Source organism: Anarrhichthys ocellatus, unplaced genomic scaffold (genome assembly GCF_004355925.1).
Source record: "Anarrhichthys ocellatus isolate YVR2014 unplaced genomic scaffold, GSC_Weel_1.0 scaffold16, whole genome shotgun sequence".
Lineage (NCBI taxonomy): Eukaryota > Metazoa > Chordata > Actinopteri > Perciformes > Anarhichadidae > Anarrhichthys > Anarrhichthys ocellatus.
Genome location: NW_022280046.1, coordinates 7,550,864 through 7,568,973, shown reverse-complemented (window position 1 = coordinate 7,568,973; position 18,110 = coordinate 7,550,864). Strand labels below are relative to the sequence as shown.

Here is an 18,110-nt window from a genome sequence, read left to right as displayed (position 1 = left end):
CAGTAACGAAGTGGGGGTGGGGAATAATAATAGTTGCTGAGCGGGAAGGTAGAAAGGTTTTGAAGGATTTGAGATGAGCAACCCTAACAGAGGCAGCAAGTCAGGAAGCTCAGCATTAACGATGCACAGCGGTTTGCACGGTGGAAACTGGGGCGAAAAGAAAAGAGTCTTCCTTCTCTTCCAAGGTAATGTAATTGCTATATTGGTGATCTAACACACTCATTAAGCATGGATCAAACGCCGGTGCAGAAAGCAGCGGCATGGAACCAGAGTGTGAAACAGACAGGATTAGCAGGATGAGAGAGATGTTCTCTCAAGCACAGTACATGTTTGAAGTCTCCCACACGGCTAATTGTCGACTGAAGACACTAGCATCGAGAAGTTCAGCCTCCCCACTGAATTACAGATAGCTCGCTTGCCCTTGGCTCGCCTCCCAGTGTTTGTGTTGATTTTATTCGGAGCAATTAACAATCTGATACCGTGACCTTGCGTCGGGCAAAGAAGGGGAGAGCGGCAGGGAGAGAAGAAAATGCCTCATACCTGAAGAAACAGCTCCCACTGTGCGGTGACACAGGTCACGTTAGTAACAGTACGGTTAACTTTTTTACATTTTAGCACAACAATGTGTGCACTTCTTCATTTCAGAGTGTTACATCATGGCCTTTGACTGACACAGAAGCGTCACATTTCAGTAGCTACGTCTGCTATGAAAGGCATCCAACAAACCCCACAAAATGCTTCCTCATATCATAAATCTTTGACACATCTGCGAAAAATACACAAAAGCAACAATCCACACTATGGATATGAATGAAATTGGCAATTACAGTTTGGAAGTGCCTCAATTCGCGTAAAAAGCATTGTCACCCAACCTAACCAAACACATTTAATGTTGTTTCTTTTTAACTATGAAGAGAATCTTAAAAGTCTTTATTTCAAGTAGTTTACACAAAACCTACATTGTGTGTAACCTGACCTGCCAGATGGTTTTGTTACACAGAACCATGCAATGGTAACATTGTACGATAACTTTTGCTTTAATTCTGAGTACCAGGATGGAATATAAAGGGGAACGTCATCGGCATGAGTCCAAGCATTAGTGCTACAGCTAGCATGTATTTTGCTATTCATAGTGGAACGGTGTCTAGCATTCCCCGCGTTTGCTCGATAAACAACGTGCCTGGCTATATGGGAATTTGACAGTTGTAACACTTTTTTAATAAAAGATTTGAATAGAAGATCAACTACCAAGATCCTATTGGCCAAGAGCAATGTCTGGCAGTCTGTTGCCGTTTTACTGTATAACGTAGTGTACGTATTAAATAAGTCTGTTCCGCATGTGATTGGTTGATGCCTTTGTTCTCGTTGGGAACGCCCAGAGAAAAATATAATTTTTTCACCACGGAATAGTCATGTTTTGTGTGAATGTATTCATGTCCAAAACAGCGGTTTGATAAAATATATTTATTTGGAAAAAAAAAAAAAAAAGAAACCCCCCACTTTGTTAAGGCTGTAAGAGCCAATTAAAGCAAATGCAAGGTCAAAGTTCAGCATGTGTACCATGAATACTGTAGCACAGTAGGTTCAAAGAGTTTGAGTAATTTCCCTCTTTGCTGTAGCGAGTTACAATTGTGAGTGCAATGAGAGCAACCTCAGCATTGTAAGACCTATTGAGTAAGTTGGTTAAAGGGCAGCACATTCAGGAGAAGTAGGTGCGGTATCATTTGTCTAGGTTTTCGCATCAGATGTCAGAGTTTCTCAAAAATAGGCACAACATTAATTAATTCAAAAACAGCTAAATGCAGTGTGACATTACAGCAAGTGGATGAGATTGCAGTTTGGTAAAGGTCAGCAGCAGTAACAAAGGAAGAGCTGAGGAGGTAGAGTCGAAAGAGGGAAAATAGCATGTCCTGCCTGCAGAAATGTTGGGTAAGATGAGACAGTACTGAGTCAATTAGGGATAGAACTGCTGGGTAGATGGCAGAACAGGCTTGGCATATCACCAAAGCATTTAGAAAAAAAGAAGATTTCGGCCACTTCTCTATCACTTACTCACTGGGGTTCAGACCACCAAAGGGGGCAGGATACAACAAATGAGCGGAGGTCAACGGATGATGATATGAGCTGCTAGACAGATTGAGCAAAGTGAAAGGAAATGAGAAAGGAATTGTTTTTGTTTTTTAAATGTCTAAACTTGTAGTGTGGCCAGGTTCGAGATGGAATACAGAAAAAAAAATGCAAAGAACGGAATAGTGATGTTGAGACATGAAAAGGAAACATGAGTGGCACAGAAGATGGGGGTGAAGTGATACAAATAAGCCTCGCTGTGGGAAGGTTGAAGTGACATCGGAAAAATGAGGATTGGCAATTCACTTGAAAGGCTACCGACCACGCATCCATGTCAGGGTTGGACCTGGGGGCTGATAAAGGACAATCATGTGGAGAGGTTCACGGTGAGTTATGGTGATGGCACGGAATCCAAATGATAGAAAAAGGTATGAGTGACACACGGGAGGGTATAAACAATTCTAGCTCAGAGGAGATGAACAGGCCCCGAGCCGCCACGGCCTGGAGCCTGAAGGAGATGCAGCCGGGGATGTGAGGTGGTGGAGAGAGCAAGTGCAGGTGCTGCCGCCCCCTTCTCGCCGAGTGATTTATGTCCACGCGAGAGCAGCGGAATGTAGGAACCAGATCGGAGCACATTCTGAGATGAGCTTGGGACCGCTGACTGATAGTTCCCGTCCGCCCTCCGCAATGTTTTAGGGACGATACAGAGGGACAGATAAGGCTGGAAAGAATGCATTCCCAAGGATATATCTCAAGAAACAAAATGGAGGAGAGCGGAGGGAGAGAAAAGGAAGCCGGGCCTTCACTCGCTTCTCCTCCAGGTGTTCACACAAAGAGTTTAAACGCTTTACACGCAATATGGCTACAGAGAGGCTGTAGCTGTAAGAGACCGGAGGCCAACATGCCACAGTGCTGACAGTAACAATCCCCTACAGGTGTATTGAATTAATTAGCAGAAAGAATATAATACTTTAATGTAATCATTTTCAACAATGCATTACTCTGTTGCAGTGTTAACAAAAGAAGACCAAAAGAAGGTAAGGATGTGGACCGTAGGGCTCCATATTGCATCTAGTGTTACTTTTTTTTCCAGTAATTATTGATGCTTTGATTAGCTTTGTTCACATGTATTTTTATTGATATTTACAGAATGTTAACAAACCTCACATTCATAAGAGTACAAAAAATAATTCAGCTAATGGCCTGATTTACATCACCTGTGTGTGGTGCCGGATTCCCTCCTTAGCTTAGGGAGTCGGTTAATCAGAATGAATGAACCTACTGGAGATCATTTGATTTAATTGTGGTTCATGAGACTGTGTCAACTTTCTATTGGGAGCCTTACCATGTTGGCAATATATTTATTTTTTACTGTGTACTTTTGTAGAGAGAATGGCTCACTTCACTTACTCTCTCCTTTATCCACCTTTTCATTGAATTACTTGATCTACTCCTGATTTGCCCTAAATGACAAAACTTAAACTCTTTTCTTCTGCATCTTATTTTTTTGTTGACGATTCCTATACCCTTGTCTATGAGTCACAGATATTTCCAGTACCTTATTTTCCAGTGAGTTGTTACACTCGGCTGGCTCTCTAATGTTGATTTGGCCCTTGCCCCTCTTAGTCTGGGTTAATTCCTGCTTTATTTTGCTCACAGATGAAAGATAAAAGAGCCAGCTAAATTGCCAAGTTCAATCAAGTCAAGATAAAAGGCTAATGATAGACGCAATGATTTCAATGGTAAATTGCAGGCCTGCTTCTAGCTTACGCTGATGGAGAGGCTGCAAGGTAGTTTGTGTGGGGGTCCCTTAGAGAGAAATTGAGGTGAGGTTGGGGGGGCACCTTTTTATAGATACTTTCTATATGTGCAATATGAGTGTGAAAACAATTAGCCATTTTATCCCTTGTGACGGGACAAGAGGAAGGCAATCAATGCACTTTTTTGTTCGCCTTCATCTACCTTTGAATTGTTTGTATATTATCATGTAGCTGTCAGCATTAGCAGTTCTCTACCAAACAATGGTAACATATGCTTGTTGTCTGTTATTTAGTTCCCTGAGACACATTTAAATATGGTGTAGACACAGTGAGAATCCAGGAGTCCATATTGATTACTATTTTCAATTATGTTTTAATTACAACTATCTTCATCTGACAAAGGATATCAAAATGTAATCCGTATCCATATAACTTTTTTCCCTTTTTCGGTAATTGAGAATATTCATCTTTATTGCAACTCATGCCTTTCTCCTATAGATAATCAAAATGCAATAATGTGAAAAACGCATAATTCAAATGGATGTTTGTACAGCATTGAAGTACAGCCGTTGAAAATTGACTGCAGCATCCTCTTTTTTCCCCTTCCATCCATCCAACATCACTTTCAATGGAGTCTAACATTCAAACAGAAAACAGCACTGTAGGCTGCAAGGAGGCACCGAAAGCATATGTGGGAGAGGGCAGGGCAAATAACAACAAAATGGCAGCTGTGATTGGTGGTCCCTCTTCACAGTCCTGCAAGTATAACATATTACCAGGGGACCTGCAGGAAAGCCAGACGGGCAGTAACATAAATCGAAAATAATTTGAGGTATAGAGTCCTCCTCCTCCGCCATGCTGTTTAAACCTCTGCATTTATAGTCATTCCTCCGGAGAGAGCCTGCCAGAAATTCATGTGATGGAAATGCCGAAGGAATCTTGGAACTAGACTTAGTATGAGTGGGCTGGTAATGTGAAAATATATAGAGAGCTTAACCAAAATATGTCTTATGTCGCTTGGGTTGCAGCTTCCGATGGTGGGCTACCTAATCATCTGTGTGGGCTTAGCCCTTTCTTTACTCCCCGCTACAAATATGCCATCAACATAATCATTGATGATGAATACGTTCCTCCACAAGTTTTGATTAGATATACTGCGGAAAACCTGGATAAACTCAGCAGTAGAATACAATGTTTAACCAAGAATGGTACAGTATGTCAGCTACACAAGAGTGCAGCAGCTGAAAGCAAAGGGAGAAAAGTAGTATTCCCACATTGCTGTAGTCTGTAAAAACTGTTTTGAAGAAATTCACTTGCCAGTGAACAAAACATTTCAAAGGAGTCCCACTCCTTTCAGGAGTATCAAACGTTACTTCTTTCTGTGTCTGTTTGTCACAAAATGTGAATTTTTTTCCTATCCCTGTGTTAGTTAAATGGTGGATGGCCAGTGAAAGCATGCATTTCAGTTTGTGTGACTAATCGATTAGGCAGTGAGTAACTTCAGCAAGTCCGTGTGAAAATGAAGGAAACATATCAGAGAAGGATGTGCTATTGGGAGACTATGGGCATTAAGTCTTTTCCAACTGTCTTGAGCCATAGCTATGTCAAGAAAAGTGTACAGTCATATGCTCAGGGGAAGCTCTATTCAGTGACAAGAGTCTCTTTTAGCATTCACATCCAGTGTCCAGAAGTGAATCTAACCACCATTCAGCTATTGTCCCTACACAATACTGCTCATCAAAGATTGAATAGCAGTAGAGCAAACACACAAAGCTCAAAGCCTGTGATACCCGAGCAAAAAAACAAGCAAACAAGTATCTAAACAAGCACAAATATATCATCACAAACGGAATTGCTGAGGCTCAAGATTATGCGTAATAGGAAATGCAATCAGTCTCATTTATCTGTATGTCTGTTCACTTTTTTTGCAGCAAAACAAACTCAGCAGAGATTAAGGTTTAAGCGAATATGCAAACAAGCATCTGAAAACAGCAGATATCTCGTAGTACACAAAGTGATGCTAAACCACTTCTGTAATAATCCATGTGTACATAGTGTTTACCTAACCTGCTGTGTGGCTAAGTAATCAAGTAGTAGATGTAATCATCTATCAAAGCAGTGTAAATAATTACCTCTGGTCGCAGCGCTGTGGACAGAGTTTTGTTTAGGAGGAGTGGCGGTGGTGTGGGTCATACCTCGCATTCTCGGGAGCCTGAGATGGTATAGGTGCAGGGTCCGGTCCCATTCACAAGCACATCCATGGCCTCAGAGTTGGTGGGCTTGTAGTCCACATAGTACTCCTGAAGTGGAGAGCTCAGGGTGCGCTCCGTCTCTCTAGCTTTCTTGCGGCGTTTGCGGGCTGCTGCCGAATGCTCCTGCAGCTGCTTCACACTGCTAGGATAGCGCTTCCAAGACACGTAGATCACCAACAGGATCATCGCAACAGATAGAAAAAGGGCAACGCTTCCAGCCACAATCTTGTGAAAGGACACAGGCTCCATGTCTTGCTCTGGGGGAAGGGCCACAGGTGGGGTAACAGCTGACAATGTGGGACCCCTGATAGATCCCTCTCCTCTCTTTCCAGAACCAGTAGGTGAAGCCAGAATGGCTGGTCGGCGTTCAGTCTGCAAAGGGACTCTGGATGGGGTTGGAGGGATACTCACAGTGAGCGTTGTCGCTGGATTTGATTGACAAACACCAAAAGCTTCGACAGCATCCATCACTTTCTCCCCCTGGGCTTTCTTGGGGGAGGCACAGATCATTGTGGTCTCCTTTGCCCCTCTGAAGTTTCTCAGCCAGGCCGCCAGAGGACACATGGCAGGCCCACAGTCCCATACATTCCCAGCTAAGCTTATCGTAGTCAAAGAGATCCAGGCATCAACCACCTCCTGCGAGACATTGGTCAGCTTGTTGGAGTCCAGGTTGAGGGTCTGCAGGTTAGGTAGACATTGGTAAACAACAGCATCCACTTCCATCAAATCATTTCCAGACAGATCCAGTTTCTGGATGGAGGCCCAGGTCCAGGTGAGGCCCTGGTTCATTGAGCGAATTCGATTCCACTGCAAGTAAAGTGCCCGCAGATTGTAGAGGCGAGGGAAGTGGGAGAAATTGATCTTTGAGAACTGGTTATGCTCCAAATGCAGCTCAGTGAGCTTGACTAGGCCTGAAAAGGCATTCCGAGTGATACTGCGCAAGCGGTTGTAACCCAGATCCAGGAACTCAAGATTTCTGCAATCTTGGAACAGACGCACTGGGACAGTTTTTAGAGAATTTGAGCGTATGTGAAGGCTGAGAAGCTTCCGTAGGCCTTGGAACTGCCCAGGCTGCAAGGCTTGCAACTTGTTGTATGACAGGTCCAGGTTACGCAAATTGGGGACAGGGTGGAATGTGGTATTGTGGAGCGACGTGATTTTGTTGGAACTCAGGATCAGCTCTTTGAGCCTGCGGACCCCCTGAAAGGCCAATCCATCCACAGAGGCAATGTAATTGTGGTCCAAGTAGAGCCAGATGAGGTGGTTGAGGCCTACAAACTGGCCTGCGCGAAGACTGACAAGGCTGTTGTACCGTAAAGACAGGCCTTCGCAGCCTCCTGAGAGGTTCTTGGGGACATCACGAAAGGCGCTTGACTCACAATAGACAATTTTTCCATCACAACGACAACTCTTGGGGCATGCGCGCTCACTCAGAGATGGATTTGCCGCCAGCCACACCTGCATCAGGAGTTGGACCACTAACCAGCGACGCCGCAAAGCTGAGCCTACAGGAAGGGGAAGGGGGAGGGGGAGAGGAAAATGGCAAAGGAGAAAAAAAAGTTAAGCAGATGAGTTTATTAAAGAAACCCTAAACCAGCATTTATAATTCTCCTTAGGTAAACAAAAGCATGCTACAAACTGAGTAGCTTATTTTTTGTCCTTGTGTTCAGTATTGGAAATGATGGTGTTCACCAACCAATGGTTGTTGTTTTCTCCAAAAGAAAATAAGAATATATTTCAACACATCCAGACCTGACTTATTGCCGATACAAACTTGAGCCACAGCAAACTCTGCGGTTTTGCTTACCACTACTGAAGAGGTATCCAGAAACGGCATCAAATATAATGGTCCATCATCCACCACCCTTTGAGTTCAGTTTGTTTGGTGACTTTTTTTCATTATTAGGTCAGTTTAGTCTGTTCAGTTCTCATCCATTTATGTTAAGTTATTGTAGCCTGAGTGTAGTTCTGTTTAGTTGACCCCTTTGATGAGCTCAGACCTAATTTACTTATTTTGACAATTGCTGGCTTGATGTTGGGGTATATAACCCCTTTTTTTAAAATCCACTTGTGACTCATCATGCCTGCCAGTTCTGCCCCTTACACTAGAGGAAGGAAGACTCTTCCATATACTGATTGATGTGGAGTTGCCAGAATTTAACAATGAGGTCCACTTGTCAGGGTCACTTTTCAGAATTTGTTACCTTCAAAACTGGTTGTCCATTCAGTATTTCCAGTTTCCATTTTTCCTTTTCTTGGGAACCCCCTACTTCCACTCAACTGTCACAGCAGTGTTGTAAATCAACCTCTGAAAATGTTCAGTCTCCAAGGTTGTAAAATACATTGTTAACACCTCACCCCACACGGACCTTTGTTCACCATCCTTACGACACAACTATTGACACTTAGGTCCAGTCACATCCCATTTTACAATTGAGGAGAATGTCCTTTACAGTAAGTCATCAAACGTGGTGCCTTCAAACCACCACTGCAGCTATAGATATTTTTTACAAAACTCCACAGTGCAACTTCTATGTAGGTTGGGGCAAAGGAAGCCTTGCCTAGTAAAGATAGACGCCTCTTTAGCTTCAGTAGATGTAAAGGGATTTGTCATCTACAATAACCAAAGTACATCTCACAAGCTTAGTTTTACAGCATGACTTGTTTGGACCCCGAGGGTTCATGACTTGTGTCTAATCATGACCATGATCATTACTGTGATTTTACTGTGACTTAAAACTTTGGAGACTGACTTGTTAATTTGAATTGACTGTACGTTTTTATTGATTTATTTTAAAGCAGTAGGAGCTGTTATATACTAAGTAATATTGGTTCTTTTGAAAATAGAATTTTCCCACTTAATGAGCGAATAGTATAGCCAAAGTCTTATTTCAAATCACAAAAACATTTTATCAGATGCAGAACATTGTGTGGATGCATGACCTCAAATAACATGCTCTTATCTGTTTCAATTAATGTAATTTGCCCCTGCATGTTCACAACGAATACACACTGACAACCAGTGTTGAGGCGAAGCAACTTACAACTTACTCAGTCATATCTCTATCTGTGTTTGTATTCCGTCAACCCATAAGCCATCATTGCACCAATGGCAGAGGCAGATAAGTCGTGAAAGGCAGCGTGTACAGAGCAAATTATCATTCAGGGGCTGGTGGTTGTGCATACAATCCCGGAGGCGTTTTCAATTCAAAATTCCAGCCATTTCATGTATAACCAAAACCGAAGGAGCACAGGTTCAGCATGAATCATCGATTCTGCTGTCCACTGGTTCAGATTAAAGAAATCACTATAAACCCTATGGAATTACAGAACTCATCTGTGCTGCAGAAAACAACTAACTGAATGCCAAAATGTGTCTGTGGAGAATTGCTATTGTTCTATGCTGTAAATTTCTTAATTGTGTGTGTGTGTGTGTGTGTGTGTGTAGGCGTGTTTTACCTGTCCTATGGGAACATTGCTCTGTTTAGACCGTCACATTGTGTGGACTAGCCTTACTTTTGGGGATTAATTGCTTTTCCATAACGTAAGTCATTACATTTTATGGTGAAGACTTGCTTTAAGGTTAGGGTATGTTTAGGTTTAGGGTAAGTTTAGGGTAAGGGTGAGGAAAAAGCTGGTAGCTGGTGTGGTAAGTCTCCAGCAAATGAGTGTAAGTCAATGTAATGTCCCCAAAAGTCATGGAAACATGATTCTGTGTGTGTGTGTGTGTGTGTGTGTGTGTGTGTGTGTGTGTGTGTGTGTGTGCAGCAGGGCTTCAAATACTATCTGAAAAGTGAAAAGCAGTGGTCAGTAGCTCCCTCTGATATCATTCCTTGTTCTGAGGTGAGACAGAGTTGTTTCCATTAAAATCGTTCCCCTTTACAGAGCCACTAATGATGTGTCATTAAGATGCATTGATTCCCCCTTGAGGGCGTGGTATGTTGGGATTCACTACTTATATGTGTCTCTCAAGGCAATATCATCAAGTGTGGACTTTATTACCACTATCATAGTGAGATCATATTAATATGTCACAATGGAAGTAGTCCACACTTTAAATAGCTGACAAAATGTGTTGGCACGCACCATGATGATTTTTGTAACAGAAATGAATGTGTTGCATTGAGGATGAGCTAAAAACATGGAATAACCGGTACAGTTCAGGCAATGAGCGTTATTTGGATTTTTCAAGTGTTTTCTGTAATCTTTGCAGGATTTGTCAGAAATAATTCCCTGACATAGAGTGGCTGAGAGGCATCATGGAGCATATGCTAACTAACATAGCCATTCCGCTCCTTGCCAAGCATCTGCTGATCCCATATGGGTATTGACTGAGAGTGTGACTGAGGGAGGGAGACACACTTACTGTTTGTTTTTCAGAGGAATCTTTCATCATTCCTTACAGATGGAGGGAACCATGGAACTGTACAGATAATTTGTGCTGGCTATTGATTATACCAGCAGATGCATCAATCACCTTTCTTCATCTTGGATTCCAACAACTGCGACACATTCCCGTGAACGTTGCGGAGAGAAAAGACGGCGATCACAAGACGCAGTACATCCGAGTGCAGCCAATTTGTTTGCTTTTTTACAGGCCAGGTTTCTGAATGTAGCTTCAACTAATTTGCCAACAACACTGTGCATCAAAGGAAAAAAAGGTAGAAACGGCAGACGAATGCCGATATAGAACACTGGCCATGTGTAATGTTCCATGTGCATTTAAAGCAATTTTAATAGACTGGGGAACAGAATGTGTGGGCTGTTTAACATGAATGCATGCTTTCTAAATTTTGTGTCTGACTCGTGACTCCCAGGAGGCTGCAGAAACAGACCCCTATTGCTTTTATTTACCATGTGCATAATAGGCTTGTTTTATTAGAAGTGACTCGCCATCTCTTTCAGACTGAGCCTGCCTCACAAGACCACCACCCACCCCACACACACACACACTGTATGCGGTTTAATGAGCGCCCTGTGCTCTAATGCCTCTGTAAGTCGTCTCCTTCCCTTGTACTCCTCTTATCTTATTCACAAAGGAGCACAAGTCACCCTTTGAGCTGTCACATCGTGAGGTTTGTGTGTCCATTACCTCTTACCTGATGCACCTCTCACCATTACTGTTCTTATGCAGGATCTAGTGGGATGAATAATTTCTCCCTCATTCTGTTCTCTGTCCTTTTTGAAAATATGCTAGTTATTCACGTCCTTGAACCATGCTGCCATCAGGCTGTTGCTAGAATGTGATGCCTATTCTTTATGCATCTCCGCGGCCCTTTCGCTTCCCTTGCTGATTTCCATTTTCGCCCTCCAAACGTCTTTTTTTCCTTGCCTCGATCAGATCCAGCTTTTAGGACACCTGTGATTCTCATTTTTTATGTGTCACCCTCTGCAGTTTATCTGTCTGGATCTAATACGAACGGAAGAGTCAAAGCTCAAGTTTGTCTCAAGGCATGTTCGTCAAGCTTAGTTGTGTAGCAGACGGCCTTGCTGTCCTCAGCACGGGAAGATAGCCGTTTTCTGCCTCTCAACCCTAACGCATGGAGAGAGTAAGTGCACTTTACTGCTGACCTAAAATAAAACCAAATGTAGCTTAATAACTTGGCAAATGGACTCGCTAACTGGTGCACTATGAGTGCACACTAGTGGCTCATTGCTATCTGCTGCCTGTCATTGACAAAGCAGCTACCAGCCTCAGCCTTGACTGCACATAAAGGCTGGACAAGAGCCGAACACACAGGGAAGGACGTCCCCGGACCAGCCTAAGCCATCCTATTAGTCTCCAATTATCTTTGAGATGATAGCAAGGCCTGCCAAGTTAGGCCCATCTCAACAGTGGTTGGGAAACAGTGTGTCCTGGCGTGCCCGTCTTGTATTTGTAGCACTGATTAGGGTAGAAGATGGAAATGCACTACAGGGAGTATTGTCATGAATACTGTGAACACACACACACACAGACACACACAGTATGACCAATCGAACTTCACTCTTCACTGTACCGCAGTGGAGAAAGTCTCTTGCCCTATCTTGCCCTAATAGGCTACTTTTCATTATGGTTACTGTGATGACGCATTATAATGCTATATCTCCCAAAGTTTTCGAGACTGAAATTAATGTACAATCTAGGCTAATGCGGGTTGGCGATCGGATCGTATACATCGATTTTTTTTTTCTACACCGATATTAAAGCGATTTTAACTAACTTGCTATCAGACCCAATATGTTATTTTAAAAAATCTCTATAATCTGAGACCCACTGTGTATTTAGAGATGTTTCCGGTGGAATGGCATGTCCACCCACTGAGCGCAATTAATCATCACGAGCTACAAGTGAATATTAAATCCTTCATTATGAACCAGTTTGCCGTCTCTTTTCCATGGATATCCATATGCCCACTCAACGAATGTTGCTTTGCGCTCCATAAGAGTAGTTAACATTAGGGATGTGATTTATATTGAGATATTAAAATAATATATTGATGGTAAATGGAACAAGTAGGTTGTGGTATTGTCGCACTATGCCCAGACTCCCAGGCTTTTAAAAGGGAGCTTGTTTTATGAATAGAAATTTTCAATTTTTTTTCAATGTTTTACATAAAATGTTCACACTCTTTTTATCAATGTATATCCACGTAATTTATAGGAAGGTTACAGTACTGTAAGTCTAGCTCAATAAACTCAGCCTTGGCCCTCGACTGGACTAAATGCACGCCTGTGATTGGAGAAGAGTACTATGCATGGCCTCTAACAGAGGGCGGAGCTTGTGTGAGTTGGAACCATAGACTGAATACAAGAAGTGGACATAATCACTGTGACGTCACTCATTGGTTTGTGATATGTAGTCATTTTGGCCTTTGCCATCTTGGTTTTGGGTCGCAGGTAACAAAATATTTAGTTAGGTTTAAGAAAAGATTGTTGTTTTGGTAAAAGTAACTATGGAAGTGGCATTACTTATGCATTGAATTTACGTGACATCTGGGTAAAACCCATCTGATCCCCAAATACAAGATACTACATATTTTTTTGACACAAAGACAAAGTCTTCCATGATGGCATTTCACTAGCGTGCTGTGACATAACACCCTCTCCCACTCCGCCCCCCTGGCGATTGAGATGGCCTATTGGCGATCTCGAGTAACCCCAAATGGATGATGTGAAAGTAGAAGTGATCACCCAACCCTTGTCCCATCCAGTTTGGAGAACAAAAGGTAAATGAACAGTAACCATGCAACAGCTTTCCTCCTGTTCAGGGCTCAATACAAACTTTTTGACCTCATATGTCAAGGTTGTGCTTTGTTTTTATTCTACCATGTCATCCTTCAATAGCTCAGATACCCAACAAAAGAACAGCATCCTTGTCAGATTGAACTAATGAATCCATAGTGATGGGATTGCTTTCTTGACTGCGCAACACCCCCCCGACAAAAGAGCAAAGGAACAATAAAAACATGCATAACTCTGCAAGTAGAAAATTGGCCTTGCTCTGGTTTTTCATTTGTGAGGATCACATTTGATTTCCCCACACTTCCTCAATGATCTGTTTTAGGGTTTAGATTAGCATTGTAACTGACTTCCTCCATGTAAACTGTGTTCTTGTAGATAAAATAAAAAACAGTATATTTATATCTCTTTGACTGGGACTATTGCCTAACATTGCTGATGATTAGATTGCATTAGTACACGTATGAAATGTTACTGGCAAACCTTTCCAGGGTGTAGCTCAATGCATCCAGGCCCTAAGAACCTGGACAGGATCAGCATGTATATTGCAGGTTATGAATGCTGGATCCCAAGCGCCTCACAAGCAATTGATTTTTTTTCGTTTCAAAATAAGTAAATGTCAATAAGAAAAGGCCCCATATTGCCCTCTAAGGGCCTTTTAATCCCCGGCCCTTGACTTGCTTTACCATGGCATTTCAAAAATGCTACCTGTTGGATGCTGGAGGGCTAGAAGAATGTCATCTGTTGCCCATAACACTGAGTACTGTGAGCTCACCGGACAAGCCACTGTCGCACGGATGCAAAGAAACAGTGCATCTGTTTTTATTTTGTATAATGCAGACACCATGTTGGATGTCATTCAGGCCTGTGAATTCATCTTAAAGCTCTGCAACCGCCTCATTGGCTGTGGCTTTTTATTTATTTATTTAATTTTTACAACCCCCACCCTACTGTTCTCCTGCAAGGGAGATCTCCAATGATATGGCCCATGAAACATAAGTGCATTGCATGCTGCTAATGAAGAGCATCGCTGTCAGCTACACTGGCGGATGACTGAGATTATGGCGACGCATAATCATGAAATAATTGTGGGCACCAGCGTGAAGCTGTGTGGTCGACAAGAGTTGCAGTTTCGGGGGCTGGCCTGAACCCCTGGACTTGAAATACGTTTGGAGCAAAAAATCTCTGCACGTCAACTATGCAGGGTTCTTTTGACACGCTCTGGTATTAAATTAAGGAACGGGGGCCCATAAAATGGACCTCTATGATTAACAATATATGGTTGCTTTGCAGCACACATAAATTACATCTGAGCTCCCACCGGCCCATACTGTATGGCTTTTCTGCGCTGTTGTAGCTTATATTGATGTGGTGCAGTAACCCACCGTGGGTCGATACATCATGCGGCCTCGCAATTAATGGCACAGCACCACCAGTGAACTTGGCCATCTGTATACCAGTTAAGGATGGCTGAGGAGATTAGGGCAAGCCCAGACAATGAAATCAGACCGAGACAATGCAAAAACAAAAGATGGAGGAGAAGAAGCTCAATGTTTGATTTGATTTTTTTCTGGAGGAAAGGCATGAATTACTACCACACAGCTAACAGTTAAATACCAGGAGAGGGACAAAGTGCGTGTGTGTGTGTGGGGGGGGGCTACGAGTGTGCAACTGGCGCACGCGTAAAGGACACAGATCGGGGCGAAAAATGGTTAATTCTCATTATATATGATTGCGAACAAGGTGGTTGAAACACGTGCACGCGCGCAGACAGAGAAACAAGATGATGCATTGCTGAAAGAGTGAGGTGTTTACACACACACGCCTGCAAACACACACACACACACACACACACACAGACGCAGAGTATATTGATAGATGGACGCGCAGTTTTCTGCTGGATTTTGGAGAGTCCCTCTCGGTGCCAGGTGCAGAACACGACGGCTGTCTCTGAATGAAAATCAGTCCACTAAGCAAAAAAAAAAGAAGAAAAAAACCTGCACGACCCCCGCGCCTTCAGCCCGCAAAGAGTTTCGGGGGAGGCGTCAGCACCGGGCTGAAACTGGACAATGGGGCTTCGTGCGCACAGATTAAGCCCAAATCAATGATTATGCAGGGCCACGCTTTATAAAGTTGACTGGCGTCCAGCGTTTGCCGTGATTAGCATTTCAGTCCACGCCAATGAGCCGGCGACTCTAACTAGTCAAGGGGAAAAAAAGAAAAAAGGATAGACCTCATTTAGACACACGAGCTTATTTGCTCTGCTAGCGATTGTTGAACCAAATATTTTAGCGCACAGCGTTGTGCAATACAAGTATAAGTAGAGGCTCTAATAAGCCACATACCAGCAAGAAATGGAGGAGAAAAACACATTGCAGCTCTGCGACTAACAGGCTTCAGCCACATCCTTCAAGCTCCCCGAACCACTTCACAAAATACACCAAACCCCCATACTAGACATTGCAAGTGTGCATTTTGAAAAAAAAGAAGACCGTTTTTGATGCACACATGTAACCCAGGTTCCGCTCGGAAGAGACACAGAGGCGTCCTCGTGTTGTATTGTGAGAAAGACAGCTGGAGAATATATATAAATATATATTTTTTGAATATGATGAAAGATGATAACACGAAACAGAACTCACCCATGTCCGCGTCTCTGTCAGCTCCAGCCTACAGGTTTTAATGGCTTCTGGTGCGCGACATCCGAGTCCGCATGACGCGCTCTCCACAGACAGGTACCGTCCTAATCCACTAGCCCGGTCTCTCCGCGCAGCCGCCGATTTCCAGAGCGCACCTGCCCTTTTTTTACTCTCCCGGACCTGGTTGTGCTATCCGGTTTAGTTCTGCATCTATAACCGCGCAGCCAAACCGGGGCGAATGTCATTTACTTCCAACTCCAGATTAAAAGAAATATCCGGTTTCAAAACTCCGTATCCATGTCTTCGCAGCGGGAGAATCGCTCTTTTTTTTCAAGTTATAGCCAAAAAGAGTACTGCAGTAGGCGCAGACAATAACGGAGCCACGGCCAAGTGATTCGTGTCAGTCTTACACGAAGAATCCGGGGAAATCCTGTCGCAAAAGAAACTTCACAAATCGGGTGGCATGGTGCACACAGAAAAACCAACAAGACGTTATTTTCCAAAATGAGTCAAGCAGCCCTTAGATTCCTCAACCAAGTGAACCCCTGGCGTCTCTATCCTCGAGGATGCTCAGTCGGATCCGCGCATGGCGCACAGAAGGAAACAAAAGTAACGGTCGGCTGTCCACAAGTCACTGCGAAACCGCCGTGAAAGGAGTTACGCGGAACAATCACCTATCCGAATATCCATCTGTTTAATTGTTTTGGTCCAAATCCTCCTCTCGGTCTCGTCGCCGCTCGGTATTGGAATGCAGGCGTGACGCCGTGGTTAATCACGTCCGCGTGTCAATGCAACTTTGTCAGGCAGAATCGGAATGCCCTCTTCTGGCGAGACCGCGACCCGTGAACTCGTCTGAGGGTGCGACGTGTGTTAGGGGAGGGTGCTGCCACGGACTACACCGACACTACCCCCCCCCCCCCCCCATTACGGAGGAACCGAAAACCAAATATCACAAGCGACCCCTTCATTATTTTAACAGCCTCATGTGTTTCCAAAATCCTGTGTTAAGCATATGCGCAGGTAGATAGGAATTTGTATATAATAAGGAATTAATTAGTTATCAAGTAACCTACATACTGTGAACCAATAGAGACAGCTCCAGGACGCTGTCCCTGGTGCTGAAATGTGTCTGATTTTCGGAACTGCCCAGGGTTTCTGCTTCCTCGTTTCTAACAGTGACAGGTTCTAGGGAACGACCGGAACCAGAAGTCATGAACAGAATCCTATTTAACATTCTGCACCAACCCGGATGGAAACGCAAACGGCACTTAATCGACAGCGGCCTCCCTCCGCGTCGCCCCCAGCTGCCTTTTTAGAGCTTGGGTGTATTTAAGGACGGAACGGGCAGCTGAATTTTTAATGTGGATTGCATCTGCACTGGGTTGCTAATCTATGTTCCCCCTTTCTTTCAGACTGCAATACAGCTGCCTCCTACTGGCTTCCATGCAACCATATCATCTATAAATAACTCTTAAGTCAGGAATTATTTGGTAATTTGTTTTTCTTTTTTGTTATATATTTGTTTGTACTGGCAGAAGTGCTGGTTCTTCACTTGGGTTTTTACATTTTGCATATTTGAACTTTTCTGCATTTTAATTACTACTTATTTCTTCACTATCTTTGTATATATGTGTATGTATATATATATATATATATATATATATATGTGTGTATATATATACAGCTGAAATGATGATTTAATATTCTCAATGTACCAACCATCACAGAGAGAACTTGTATTGTTTGCTACTCCAGTATATGCTCCAGCTACATGTTCGCACTTTTACTTTAGCAAATTACCAAATTCCAGAAATGGAGTAGTTTTCTATCATAGTACTTTTACTTCAATAAAGGATCTGAATACCACTTCCACCACTAACATTCTTGGAGCCCTTGCTAAATGGAACCTTCTGGGTGACGTATGTCTTTCCCTGTGGAAGGTCGGACTATTTAAATGAAAGTGTCCCCCCAGCGTTTTAAGTTAGCACAGAGGTTTACACCCTGCGGCACCTCTTGCACTTATTCCCAGCTAATCACTGTGGTATGTGACTGCCACCAAATGCCACTCTTCACTTGATCTCATGGTATATTATATCCTCGCATACTAATCAGCACTGTAGATCAGCGTCGGTGAGACATGTCGCATGAATGTCAATGACATCTCTCAGCTC

General features: G+C 43.2%; 1 protein-coding gene across 2 annotated transcripts in view; it reads right to left on the bottom strand.

The window, feature by feature from the left end:
* Nucleotides 1-16,768, bottom strand: part of LOC116388169 (leucine-rich repeat transmembrane neuronal protein 4) — a 120,395-nt gene extending 103,627 nt beyond the window's left edge. Inside the window, exons 1-2 of one of the 2 annotated variants that reach the window (XR_004213061.1) lie at nucleotides 15,943-16,765; nucleotides 5,960-7,584 (exon numbers count right to left, since the gene is read on the bottom strand). Coding sequence is in view for 1 of the 2 variants with exons in the window: in XM_031855820.1 (XP_031711680.1) it covers nucleotides 6,023-7,584; nucleotides 15,943-15,946 (1,566 nt within the window). In the remaining variant the exon portion in view is untranslated. Of the gene's footprint in view, nucleotides 1-5,959; nucleotides 7,585-15,942 lie in introns of both variants that reach the window. The other variant, XM_031855820.1, reaches the window with a different exon arrangement.
* Nucleotides 16,769-18,110: the final 1,342 nt, after the last annotated feature.